Source organism: Phascolarctos cinereus, unplaced genomic scaffold, assembly GCF_003287225.1.
Source record: "Phascolarctos cinereus isolate Bilbo 61053 unplaced genomic scaffold, phaCin_HiC Scaffold_726;HRSCAF=1367, whole genome shotgun sequence".
Lineage (NCBI taxonomy): Eukaryota > Metazoa > Chordata > Mammalia > Diprotodontia > Phascolarctidae > Phascolarctos > Phascolarctos cinereus.
This window is the reverse complement of record NW_027556098.1, coordinates 283,773,872-283,788,558: the sequence shown is the minus strand read 5'-3', so window position 1 is coordinate 283,788,558 and position 14,687 is coordinate 283,773,872. Positions and strand designations below refer to the sequence as shown.

The 14,687-nt window shown below is 33.6% G+C and overlaps 1 protein-coding gene across 1 annotated transcript in view; it reads left to right on the top strand.

Moving 5' to 3' along the window:
* Positions 1 to 14,687, top strand: part of MRE11 (MRE11 double strand break repair nuclease) — a 67,710-nt gene that overhangs the window by 7,345 nt on the left and 45,678 nt on the right. Inside the window, 7 exon segments of the mRNA XM_021000568.2 lie at positions 3,256 to 3,397; positions 5,126 to 5,240; positions 8,466 to 8,554; positions 8,557 to 8,650; positions 9,993 to 10,164; positions 10,605 to 10,685; positions 13,724 to 13,850. Of these exon segments, the coding sequence (XP_020856227.1) occupies positions 3,256 to 3,397; positions 5,126 to 5,240; positions 8,466 to 8,554; positions 8,557 to 8,650; positions 9,993 to 10,164; positions 10,605 to 10,685; positions 13,724 to 13,850 (820 nt within the window).

The window sequence follows — 14,687 nt, the reverse complement described above, 5'->3', positions numbered from 1 at the left end:
TGCTTATTTCATGACTAATTGTGCTTTAAAATGGCTATGGTATATATTCATTATATCCAGTTTCTAAGACATTTTAACTGTACTTAGCATGTGATTAGAGTAGGATATATCATTTATATTGTATTATTATATCATATTAAGGCAACTTGGTGGTGTAGTGAATAGAGTGTTGGGGCCGAAGTCAGGAAAACCTGAGGTCAAATCCAACATCACACACTTACTAGCTGTGACCCTCGGCAAGTCGCTTAATCTCTATTTGCCTCAGTTTCCTCTGCTGTAAAATGGGGATAATAATAGCAACATCAAAGGATTGTTTTGAGGATAATAATTATAAAGTGCTTAACACAATGTCTGGCACATAGTGTTATATAAATGCTTATCCCCACACCAGCCCTGTTACCTTTTATAATGCCAAAAAAGACCTCATTTCAGAGTGAAATAGAAGTTGGCCATTTTTATCATATACCTTGTTTAACCATCAAACGTAAGTGTTCTGAACTATGTTGTTACACATCTGTGTGGTAAACTTTTATTATTTCATAATATGTGATGATGTGGAGATTTCTTTCCTTCCTCAAGTTTCCCAGGAACACTTTGTTATGCTCTCTCCTTTGCCTCCATCACTCATTATTTTGTATTATAATTCTATCTGTATATATTGTATCCCTTCTAGGAGAATTTAAACTTCTTGAATACAGGAAAGATATTCAATTACTTAACAAACATTCTTTAAGATTTACTGTGCACTCTGTTCAGTAGGGATACAAAGACAAAAGGGAGGCAAGGCAGTCTGTACCCTCAAGGAGCTTATATTCTACAAAGGGGGATAATGGTCTTCAGGGATAAATACAGAATATTTGCAAATAAAACTACATAGTGATGAGAGGAAGCTCACAACTGGGAGAATAAAGAAAGAACTCTTGAAGAGGGGCACATGAGCTATGCTTTGAAGGGAGCAGGGGGTTCAAAGAAGAAAATGTTAGGAAGAAGAGCATTCTAGCCATGTGGGAGAGTCTGTGTAAAGATACCCAGATAGCAGATGGAATGATATGTATAGGGAACAGCAATTATACCAGTTTGGCTGATCCTACATAAAGAAGGTAAGGGGAAGTAATGTATAAATCATTTTGGAAAGATAGGCTGGTTCCAGATTGTAAAGGTTGTTAAATGTCGAAAAGAGGAGTTTAAAAAGCCATTGAAGCTTGTTGAACAAGGGTGTTATATATCAAATGTGTTCTTTAGGAATATTGCTTTAGCAGGCTCTATGGATGATGGATTAAGGAAAAGAGAGGCCTGAGGTAGGGTGATTATTTGGGAGGCTATTTAATAATTTGGGTGGACCTTGACTAATGTGACTTTATGTTTAGACAGAAGGGGGTGAGTGCAAGATATAATGAGGAAGTAGGGGGCAGCTAGGTGGCACAATGGATAGAGTACTGGCCCTGAAGTCAGGAGGACCTGAGTTCAAATCTGGCCTCAGACAAAACACTTGACACTAGCTGTGTGACCCTGGGCGAGTCATTTATCCCCAATTGCCTTAAAAAAAAAAGAGATGTAATGAGGAAGTAAACTTGGCAGGTAAATCAAAGCAGAGTTTAGGATGACATAGATTGTGAACCTGGGTGACTGGAAGAATATTGATGCCTTCAACAGAAAGGATAAGAGTGGGGTAGCTAGGTGGCACAGTGGATAGAGCACTGGCACTGAAGTCAGGAGGACCAGAGTTCAAATCCAGTCTCAGACCAAACACTTGACACTTACTAGCTTTGTGACCCTGGGCAAGTCACTTAACCCCAATTACCTAAAAACAAACAAACAAACAAAGAATAAGAGTTACGGGTTTAGGGAGAAAGACAATGAGTTCTATTTTGAATGTGCAGAATTTGAGATGTATACAAAATATCCAAGTGGGGATGCAAGTAGGAAATTGGAGATTTGGGACTGGAACTCAGCAAAGACATGATGACTGGGTATAGAGATTTGGTAGTCTTCTGTATAATATGATAGTTGAATAAGGGCAACTGATGTGATTGCCCTGAGAGAGTATAGAGAGAGGAAAGGGCCAGGCTAGAGTCTTGGGTTAACAACCAGGTTAGAGAATATGATATAGGTGATAAACCTGCAAAAAAGACAGAGAATAATCAGTCTGACTGGTAGGAGGAGATTCACAATGATAGTGTCACAAAAACCCCAAGAGGTGAGAGTATCCAGAAGTAGATTAGTAGTGTCAGTCTTTATAATAGAAGTCAAAAAGTATGACAACTGGGAAAAGGCCATTGAATTGTGTAGTATAGAGCTCAATGGTAATCATGTATAGAGCAGATTCAGTTAAATGCTATGGACAGAAGCCAGATCAAAAGGGGCTCAGGAGTGAGAAAGGAAATGGATTTTTCTAGGGGTTTGGCTTAGAGGGTGGTTGTGGTTGTTTGTCCTTCATTCTCAAAGAGCACCATGACATCAGGAAGGTGATGCTATGACCTGCGTGTGAGTTGGATTTAAGTGAGGGAGGGCTGTGGAAGGTCATTGGCCTTACTTTCTCTTCTGAAGCCATCTAGGTCCAATGGCAAGATCAGGATGACTCCCTTGCAGGGGATGGTAGGGTCCAGTGAAGCACAAATCTTAAAGCATGGTTAAAATGTTGATAGTTAATTGTTATTATCATTAAGAAATGTGGCAGAGTTCTGGACATGATTAAAGGCAAGCAAGGAAGGAGCAAGGGGTGGAGGATACTTTGAAAATTAAGGGGAGAGAGGATGATTGAAGAAAAACTGTTGTGTTCCTGGTGCCATATGGTGCCTTAATGACAACAATAATATCCAATATTTATATCAGAAAGGTTAAAAAATGCTTTACATATGTTATTTCATTTGGTCCCACAATAACCATGAGGTAAGTTCTATTATGATGCTCATTTTATAGATGAGGAAAGTGAGGCTGAAGTGGAGAATGGTTTAGTGATTCAAGGTAAGGTCACACAGTAAAGCTTTGAATTTAAGCATTCCTAAGGTTCGCTGTGCCACCGAGGACAGTGTGAGGCAATTGGAGTTAAGGGATTTGCCCAGGGTCACATAGCTAGTAAGTGTCTGAAGCCATATTTCAACTCAGGTCCTCCTGACTTCAGGGTTGGTGCTCTCTCTGCTGTGCTAGCTAGCTACCTCACCATGTACTCTTAATGTTTGTTTACACATAAGACACTTAATAAATGGTTGTTGAATGAATGAAACAAACATTGATTTGTATCTAACATTTTTATAGGCAGATGCTCTCTGCGCATTGGATATTTTGAGTTGTGCAGGATTGGTGAATCACTTTGGACGTTCAATGTCTGTAGAAAAGATAGACATTAGTCCTATTTTGCTTCGAAAAGGCAGCACAAAAATTGCTCTCTATGGGTTAGGTAAGGTTCTTTTATTTTATTGCTGACGACATACATTTTGTCATTTGTTCAGTTGGTTAAGAATAATGTAAATGAATGTTTAAGTATCTGGAGATAAAAGAAGGAGGTTGCCGTGGGAAAAAAAAAAGATTAGTAACTTTTTTCTTTATTATCAGCTATAAAATTGATGTTTAAGTGAGGTAAACTTTTTTACTACTAGGGTTGTACTAATAACCTTAATATACTTTTAAAAAATAGCTTTGATGAAGAAACATTTTTTCATCTACTTAGTGATTAATATTTAGAGTTAATGAAATGTCTTAGTCCATGAAGAAGACTTAGTAAATGGAAAAACCACATAGCTATTTAAAAAATTTAGAATCAGGCTGACCTAAATAATGGCACTTGGAAAACTTACTTTGATCACATTCACCATCATTATCTTACACTTATTGACTGAAAATTATTTTACCAAGCTTTAGTTTGTGCAAATGCAAGATTATGAGGGCTTCTAAAACCAAATTTTAAATGGTGTAGTTAGACTTATTTGTTAGTCTTTTTTTTATCTTTAAAGTACTTTTTGGTCAGGAATAATTCTCTAGATTGAAGAATCAGCCAGGGAGCATTGTAACTTACAACCCAAAATTTGAATTCTTATTTTTCTTAGATGTTATATAGAGTATATGTACTATTGCCATGTACTCTAGTTACTGAGAATATGTGATATTTAGTAGTTTCTGCTCTATGAAGTTAGTAACATTTGTTTCTGAAATAAAATTCTTTGAAGATATGTTAAATGTTCTTTTCTATTAACTTATCCTTGTATATAATCACTTTTGGTCAACCATTTCCTGTAGATTAAATTCATCTTGATATTTTAGTCATCATTTTTGTGGCCTCGTCTTTTTTTTTTAAATCTGAGCAGTTTATTTTAATAACAGAAAATATCTTACAATCCCTTGTTGACATTAGTACTTATTTACCACATATTTTATGAAAGACTTCTAACATTATATTTATGTAATTACTTTTTCCAAGGAACTTAATGTCTTTTACATTGATCAGTGCCTATAATTACCTTTTGAAAACTAATAACAACTTATATTTCCATAGCAATTTAATGTTTATAAAGGGATTTCCTTACAACAGCCTTGTGATGTAAGTGAAAGGGAAGATGATGTTATAAAAATATGAAAGTAGGGCATAGATCACATGAGTAATTCTGTATTTTGTATACTGGTATAGCTGGGAGGGAGATACACTTTTGCTTCATGAACGTAATGTTATTATTCACTACATATTATCATTGCTCATTTATTTAAAATTTCTTTTAAATTATGTTAACCAATTCAAAAATCAGAAATAAATGTATTTCTGATTTAGAATTATTTGACATAATTAACAGGAATTTTAGGTGCAAATGACATTTTTATTCACTTATCAAGTATATGAAAGAATAGTGTCAGATGGCTTTTGGGGAGAATTGGTAGGTTTTTGTCAGTTCGATTGTTCCATTTAAGAAGTTCATCCTTGGCTTTGGAGTTACCACCTGATATCTTTGTAACCCTAGGCATTTCCACTATAGCTTGTAAACCAAAGATAGGAGAACACAACTCATAAAAAGTATTCTTTTTAATTATTGTCACAAGTAGAATAAAATGTTTTGTGAAATACATTTATTGTGTAAATACAGGACTGATGCCTTGTTTGTTACATAATAAGTTTAAAAAATAATATTGTCCTTTTCAGGATCTATTCCAGATGAAAGGTTGTATCGAATGTTTGTCAATAAACAAGTAACAATGTTGAGACCAAAGGAAGAAGAGAATAGTTGGTTTAACTTGTTTGTGATTCATCAAAACAGGTAAAAAGCATTTGACTGAATTTTGTTATACAACAAGCATATAAATCCACTGTTTTCTCTTTCATGCCATCCTCTTCATTTTCAGGTTGACCTATCTTCTCATTTCTCTAAAATTTCTCTATTTTAAGGGTTCTGTAAAGTTTAGAAATTTTTGCCTTAGAATCAGAATAAGCCTCTGTATTTAAAGCTTCCAACATCATAGGATCATAGATTTAGAGATGACCTTTTTTTTTTCTATTCATCTAGTTCTGCCTTTTACACATTAGGAAACTGAAACCCAAAGAAGTTAAGTGAATTGCCCAAGGTCACACAGATAGTAAGAGGTAGAGCTAGGATTCAAACCACCATTTCTGACTTCAAACCTAATATTGCTTGTCCTTAATGTCCTTTCCCATCAGCTCCCTATCACTGATTGAAACACTGATTTTAAGTTTCTGAGGAGGGAAAGAGAGAATATAATATTTTGAGTCATACTGTTCATAGTTAAAACTGGCTTCTTGAGTATTGGTAGAAGACAGTCTTTTCAACAAATATTTAATAAACATATGCAGTATCTAGTACTGGACCCTATGTTTCTGATCTCATTAGGTAGATAAAATGTTCATACTTGAAATAAAGCAAGATAAGAAGTGTTAGAAACTCTTCTTGTGAGGACTATAGTATTGTCAACTATTTAAATGCTCATGTTTATTACTCTAGGTCACTTTTTGCAGCCCCAGTTGTCCTTTTTTTTTTTCTGTGTTGTGACTAATAGAGAATGCAAAACTGTGCCTATGTCTACCAAGGTTTCATCTTCGCAGTTTCCAAAATGCTATTATTTCTGTAATCTTTCAGAATCAGTTGTTTGAACCAAACACTGATTCTGAATCAGTTGTTTGAACCAAACACTGATTCTCTATGTTCCGTGTGTTTAAACTGTATTCTAAACTTACACTAAATACTCTGGCCAGCACTAATTAGCTTACCCAAGATATTACCAACACCAGGGTTATCTCCTGATAGTCTCTTCTAGTCTTGGGGTAAGAGAGGGTATAATCATTCATTATTAGCAAATTATACCTCAGCACACAGTTACCATCTCTTCCAAATGTATCACATTGTGCCAGTATAAACAGTAGCAAAAAATAAAATAATTATTTAACTACATTCTCTAAGCTCCCAAGTCATGGTCCTTTTCAGATGCTCAAAGAGTTCATTCCTGTTATAAGAAATGCATTTTCTCAGTGATATCTCAGTTGCCAAATCTAAAGGCCTTTTTTCCAGTTCTCATCCTTCTTGACTTTGCTTCAGTCTTTGACACTATCGGTCACTCTCTTCTTTTAGATACTCCTTTCTCTCTAGGATTTTGAGACACTATTCCTCCTGGTTTTCCTCCTTTGTGTAGTATTCCTACTCCTTCTCAATCTTCATGGGATCTTCAGCCTTGGGTGTTTTCCCAAGACTTTATCCTGGGCCCTTTTTTCTTCAATCTTTATGTTATTTCATTTCATGATCTTATCAACTGCCTTGTATTCAATTATCATCTCTATGCTGATGATTCTCAGTCTTCTTTATTCAACCCTAATGTCTCTCCTGTCAAACCCTTTCTTCTTCCTAACTTTCCTATTGTTGTTGAGTGTACCACTAGACTCCTAGCTACCCAGGCTTGATAATAACTTGAGAGATTTTGCAAGATGTTAATTGATTGTCATGTGAGTGGTGTAGATGTAAATGTTGTGTGTTTATAGAAGGGGAATTACTGTTTGAGTGGTCAAGGAAGGTTTCATTTATGAGGTGAAACTTGCTCTAGGCTTTGAGAGATGCTTGTTTTTGATAAATTTACCTGAAATAAAATATTTGTTAAAGATGTTCAAAATGCTAAAAAAACATTCTGCAAATATGAAAACTACATTAGATGATCAAGTATACCTCCCTTTGGTATAACATTTTTTAAAGGCTGCTCTTTAGAGTTTAAAAATATTCTAAAAGATTTTCCCTGTGAGTGTGGTGAATATTTCTTTAGTTTTCTGTCATCTGCTTTTCACAGTCTGGATCAATCAATATGCTTATTGATCAGTTGTATTCAGCCTACCTCTCCAGCTTAATCTTAACATAACTCTCCTTTGTATGATGTAGTGGTCAAACTTTGCATACTGTAAGTCAAACTGGACTACTCTCTATCTCCATTCTTGTCCTGCCTCTGTGCCTTTAATCATTGCATCCCTGATTTCCTTTGTCTGTTGAAATTTCTTTTTCTAAGGCCCATTTCAGGAGTCATTTCCTCCATGAAGCCTTTTCTGATCTTCTCTAGCTCCATCTCCTTCTGCAATTTTTTCTTAGCATTTTGAACCTTTCTTTAGTATATTTTGTAAGGTTATTTTATATTACAATTATTAGTCTATATTATCTCTTTTTGATTACAAACTTTTTGAGGACAAAATTTTGTCTTATTTCATTTTTGTAATGCCATGGCCCAACAGTTCCTTTCACATAGTAGGTACTTATTTGCTGAATTGAATTTCTTATCCTGAAGCCTAAATTATATTCTGAAGCCTAAATTAAGTTTACTTGTGGGGAAGCTTTCTCATGATGAATTTTAATAACTCATTTTTTCATTACTTCTCATTATCTCTTCAGACTTATCTTAGTTATTTCTTCATGTGTACTTGTGATATTTTATTCATTCTGTCATTCTGCTTGATTATATAGAATCATAAATGTGCCTAACAGGCATGTGACAGTCAGATATCTATTACTTGCATTATTATGCAGGGACTTGTTCTAAGCTTTGAATGCTCTCTAATAATACTGTCAAAAAGCCTCAAAATTCCTATCAGGGTGAATGTGATATCATTTTACGGATGATAAGATTGAGGCTACCCTAAGATCATTCAGCAAGGAAACAGGTTCTAGCACCATGGATCTCTTTTTACTGTTATTAGATCAATTTATATTCATTTAAAGGTGGGGAAAAAAGTTCCTTGTGGTTTTTTATACTTAGAGATGATGATAGGAATTTCAAAAGGAGTTGGAAAGATTTTTAGCTTTGTGTTTTATAAAGAGCAAATGGAAATTATTTTAAACTAAAAATGACCTATGAGGTTTGTTTGTTGTTTTTTTTTTTGATGTATATTCAAATAATCTTCTAGGATTATTTTGGATATGAATTTTTTTGTGTTCCATTTGAAATTTTTTTCAATCCTGGAAATCTATACTATGTTTATTTTTGCCTTTATCTTGCAATAGAAGTAAACATGGAGCCTCGAACTACATTCCAGAACAGTTTTTGGATGACTTCATCGATCTTGTTATTTGGGGTCATGAACACGAGTGTAAATAGCACCAACCAAAAACGAGCAGCAGCTCTTCTATGTTTCACAGCCTGGAAGTTCAGTGGTTACTTCCCTTTCCCCAGGAGAGGCTGTGAAAAAGTAAGTTCTTTTTAGGTTTTGGCAATTTGTATAAATTTCTTTTAAAATTGTTTTGTTAGTTTATAGGCTAAAACTAAATTATTCCTTATGCCCAAACACAGTTTTTTAATGAATCAGCCTGTCTTTTATCTATTTTTAAAGCACCATTGATGGGGCAACTAGGTGGCTCAGCGGATAGAGCACTGGTCCTGAATTCAGGAGGACCTGAGTTCAAATCCAGCCTCAGACACATAACACTTGCTAGCTGTGTGACCCTGGGCAAGTCACTTAACCCCATTGCCTAGCCAAAAAAAAAAAGGCACCATTCATCTCATAGATTCAAATTATATATGATTTTGCTATAATAGAATATTATGATATTTAACTTTTCTACTCTCTGATTTTGTATTTCCAAGTTTTTAGTCATTGTTATCTGAACAGGAAAAGAGTCTACTAGTGATGATATCTTATGATCCTATTTATGTTTATAATTAAATTCTCCTAACACTGCAGTTTTCCTTTACTAAGTTTTGTATTAGTGTCACAAGAATTATCAGTAATTCTTTTTCTAAATATATTCATTTAGCAAAGTATAATATATAGCATAATATACACTAAATATAGTCACAATTAGAAAGATTATTTGAAGTTTTTCATGTTAGAAAGGTATCTTATGGCATACCTTGTTTTACTACTTTGATTAATGTTTGATTATAAAATGATTACCTGTGATTAAAATTATACACAGTTCAAAGAAATTTTATTTTGTCTCAAGAAGTTTACCTATTCATGATGGTACTGTTTCTTGTTGTATCAGATGTTGTGTCCCTTTATGTAATTATAGAATAGTTTTTGAGAATTTGAAATAATCAAGCAAGCTAAGTTTTCTTCTTAACTGTACTCTTCACTTATTGTTGTGGTAAATCATTTTATCACTATACTTTGACATCTAATTGATACTATCTTTGGAAAAACAATAAATTTTTCTGTAAGAAATTTTTTATTGTTGTTGTAAAGTTGCAATTATCTTAGACTTAAATTGTAAAATCGTTGGTTTTTTTTCTTTTTTCTTTTTTTTTTTTACTTTTGGTTAGGCAGTAGGGGTTAATTCACTTGCCCAGGGTCACACAGGTAGTATGTGTCAGGTGTCTGAGGCTGGATTTTAACTCAGGTCCTCCTGACTTCAAGGCCAGAGCTCTATCCACTGCACCACCTAGCTGCCCCCAAAATCTCTATTTTTTAAGTGAGTAATTTTGTAAAGCTATTTAAGATATTTGTAGGAGGTGCGTTAGATATACAACAGTTTCTTTATAAAAATTCAGAAGACTTTGTTCTCAGATATGCCTTTTTCCTTCATTTTTAGACATGTTGGTTTACTGCGCATTAAGGGGAGAAAGATGAATATGCAAAAAATTCCTTTAAAGACAGTACGACAGTTTTTCATAGAGGATATAGTACTTGCTGATCATCCAAATATTTTTAATCCAAATAGTCTTAAAGTAACTCAAGCAATACAAAATTTTTGTTTGGAGAAGGTAAATATTTTAATTTTTAAAAATCATTGGAGAGGGTGGGGAAACAAGAATATTTTTGATTTTGAAGTTACTCCATATTGTTTAAGTTAATTTTAATAATAATTTAAAATACACAGCAAGTAGAATAATTTAAAATTAGCAGAAATCTTTAGAAAGAGAGAGGAAAGAACATATTGAGATGTATCTTGTGTAGGGATGATTTGGGGCATTGAATGGTTATTTTATTAAGGCATTTGATGAAAGAAGTTAGAAATGGTATAGATGGGGGCATATTTTATGATAGCTAATACTTAATGAAAGAATTGTCATCATGAAATAGGAAAAAACATGAGTTTTTAAATAATATGGGGCTGCGTACTTATAGTAGGGAGGAGGTAATACCAAAATAAAATTAGATGAAAATAATTTCTGCTTGCTAATTTTTTTGTTTTTATGTTGAGGTTGAAGAAATGCTTGAAAATGCTGAAAGAGAACGTCTGGGAAATCCCCGGCAGCCTGAAAAACCTCTCATAAGATTAAGAGTATGATCTGTTTATATAAAATAAGCATTAGTTTATATACTGTTAATAAGTTTGTAATATAGATTTGAAACCCATTTACTTTAATGTATTGTAATAATGTTTTATTAGTAACTGAAATCTATCTTTAGTTAATTTTTTTTATTAGGTTCTTAAAATATACAGGAAAGAGATATTTCCAACTGGTAATGGGGGCATATGCTTATTTATTATCACAGCTGCTGGGAGAAGCTGAGGTTGGTGGATTGCTTTAGGTCTGGAGTTCTGAGCTGTAGTAGGGATAATGCCAGTGGGGTAGCCACACTAAGTCCATCACCAATATGGTGAACCCTTAGGAATGTAGGACCACCCTGCTGCGTTGGGAGAAGTGGAATTTTCAATTTCCCAGGCTTGAAAATTGAAGGAGGTTGAAGTTTTCATACCAGTCAGCTTATGGATTAGGTCCATGAATATCCCCTACTTCCAGCTTAGGTAAGAATATAGGCACAGAATATTTGATATGCTACTCTTCTTGCCTTTGGTTGACACTTAATACCTTTATTCCTATGCTTATTTCTCTCAACCCATTCAAATCAATACCCATCTCTGATTCCTTAAGAAAACTCTCAAATGATTATTGTAATCCTTTAAATCCTACATTGATCTCTTTCAGTCCACTTAGATCTATGCCATCTCTGACTTCTTAAACCTCTCTGATGATTGAACTTTATAACATTTAAAAAAAACTGTCTTAACCAAGGCACATAGAAAAGTGCACACAGGTAAGCCCATCAGTAGAGGCTGGAGACATCTATATTTAGATATAGATGCATATTATAACTAGGAAATGGCATATCCTTTCACATGCACACACATCGTTGGAGAGAAAGAACCTAAAGCTGTTTTGTGAATATTGAGCAAAGAAGATGATTGACTGGTGTAGACTTGTGTATTGGTTTTAATCTATAGTATTAGAGTAGGTAACAGCCAGTGACTTTAGTAGCTAGCTTCTTCCATTGCTAATATGGCAGCTACTGTAGGGGCAATGATAATATTTTACATTTGTATTATGTTTTTCAGTTTTCAAAGTACTTTCATATATGTATATTATCTTATTTTTAAAAGATAACCATTAATGTATGAGTTACATATTAGTCTGATTGACAACCAGGAAGTAGATAGTAGAATTTTACCTCCTTTAGTATAGAGAGAAGTGATTTTCAAACTTTATTAAATTTTAGACCTCTTTAACAGGGCAAAAGTCCCTGTGGAATCTTACCCCTTTTTTTGCTCATGAGTCCTCAAAATAATGCAACAGCATTAATGAGAATAATAGCATTGCTTTTGATGAAACACAAATAAGATTAGGATTCAAGTGTTATATTGGAAAAAGCCCTTGGAATCAGATGCCATAAGCCTTGTGGACTTGGGGAACTGATCTTCAGATTACTTATCTGTAGAATAAAGATAAAAATACTTGTACTACCAACCTAATAGAGCTATGTGTGCTCTGTTAATGTGAAGGCAGCATTTATTAAATATTATAGTAAGTAATTAATTTTTGCCAGAAAAAAATAAATGTAGAAATGTTCATGCCACAAATTATTATTCCATGGATTGAGAACCACGGGTAAAAGAAAACTATGTTTCTTGTGGATATGTCCATTTGTGAAAAGGTTTTTTTTTTCACTAATGGGTAATAGGAGTTAGAAATGAATTAATAAAATTATCAAGATTCTGCTCCTCCTTTTACAGATGAAGAAATTGAGGCCTAGAGAAGTGTGACCACCACCTTAGCCCTTTGTCCATTAACACCTTCAAGAGCTAGCCCATAGTCTGGCCTTTGACTGGCACTGGCTCTTTCCTTTTATATTTTTTTGTGTGTGGCAATCAGTGTTGAGTGACTTGCCCAGGGTCACACAGCTAGCAAGTGTCAAGTGTCTGAGGCCAGCTTTGAACTTGGGTCCTCCTGATTCCAGGGCTGGTGCTCTATCCACTGTGCCACCTAGCTGCCCCTTCTTTTCCTCTTAACGGAAGATAGCAACCTGGAAGAACAGTTATTGTTTTGGATCACTGCTTTGATTAAGAAAAAAGCTGCAGTGAAAGAGATTGTTAGCTTTCAAAGCAAAATTCTGCTAAATAGATTTGCCCTGTATTTGCTTTCTCCTTTCTAGTTATAAACATCCTTCTGAAAATGCTTACTTATATTGTTAAACAGTTTTGACCAGAACTCTGGTTATTTTGTTGTCTTATTTTAAATTTTTAAGAAAAATTTGACTTTTACTTTTTAATTAGGAACTTAAAAATAACATTTCAGTAAAGAACTTAAAAGATTATATGTGAAACTGTGAACTGCATATTTTTTGACTGTTTCATTGATAATCTTTTTTTTGCATTGTTCTCATTCATCAACTTCTCTTTCTTCCTTTCCCCTCCCACCTCTTTTGAAGCCCTTGTGACAAGTAAGTGTAGTTAAGCAAAACGAATCAATTGGATTTTCTTCTAAAATTAATATATTTTCTCAGTTTTAGATCAAATGTAAAAAACTCTGCTTTTTTGATGTCCTATTAACTTAGGGTTTGGGTTTTTTTTTTTAAGGCAATTGGGGTTAAGTGACTTGCCCAGGGTCACACAGCTAGTAAGTGTCAAGTGTTTGGTCTGAGGCCAGATTTGAACTCGGGTCCTCCTGACTTCAGGGCCAGTGCTCTATCCATTGCACCACCTAGCTGCCCCTATTAACTTAGGTTTTGAAGTAAATGCTTGACACATGTAGCCATTATTGTATTTCCTTAGCCTCAACCATATTACTGATTTGATTGGCTAAACAGATTTGTTCCAGACTTAAATCTTTTTAGCTTTAGTGTCTTGACAGGAAATGGTGCTATAACCATATTACATATCTTACAAAGATGCAGTGAGCATTGTGTTAATTTTAAAATCTTGTACAACAGGAACTAAATACATAATTTTTAACACTTTTTTTTAGATAAAAAAACCTGTTAATCCTAGGGCTTTTAAAATGATTTGTTTTCTGTTCTTTATAGCATGTCCTATATTTATAGGTTGACTATGCAGGAGGATTTGAACCTTTCAGTGTTGTCCGCTTCAGCCAGAAGTTTGTGGATCGGATAGCTAATCCAAAAGATGTTATTCATTTTTTCAGACATAGAGAGCAAAAGGAAAAAACAGGTAATGTAAATATTTTTATAAGTTAAGAAAATGAATATTCAATGTTCGTGTAATCAGTCATTAATGAAAGATATAGAGAACGACAAGAAGGATGGTTGCATTCTTCTTTCTCCCCTGATATAGGGAAATGAACTACTAATGCTATAAATAAATCATTTGCCTTCCGAAAAAATAGATTAGCACTATAATTTTGATTTTTATGAATGTTAAATTTCACTAAAGAAATGGAAGACTTCATCTACTGATATGAGGTATACATAAATTTTAAAAATGCTACTGAATATTTTCTATAAAAGTTTTTTTTCCCCCATTGAGGAGGTAAGAGGAAGAGAAAATACATTTTTTTTGTCAATGAAAAAAATTAAAAATACTGCTGGTAATATATTTTGAATATTTTAGAAATTTGACACTTTTACATATAAAAATTTTATCAAATCTACGTAAATATTTCTTGCATAGTTGATCTAAGTTTTTGCATTGCTGTTTTAAAGTTTTGTAACCTGAATCATTTTCAGAATAATCAAATTTCCTATATCTTCATATTTCAGTTATTCAGATAATTAGTTTTCATATGTACTAACTTTAATGTTCATTAATGATTTCATTAATGTTTCCTCATAAGAAATATTTCTTTTGTTAAATAGCTATGTACTTTTAGTAAACAAAAAATTTTTATATTACAAAGTGAAGAGCCTAGATTTTCATTACTGAGGAATCCATGTCTAATAGATATATCTTTTTTATTATAAAACCAAGATTAGAGGAACTTATACTGTATAAGTCCATTTGCATTTCAAAATATAACTCATTTTCTGTTATAAAAAAACTTCCAGTTTT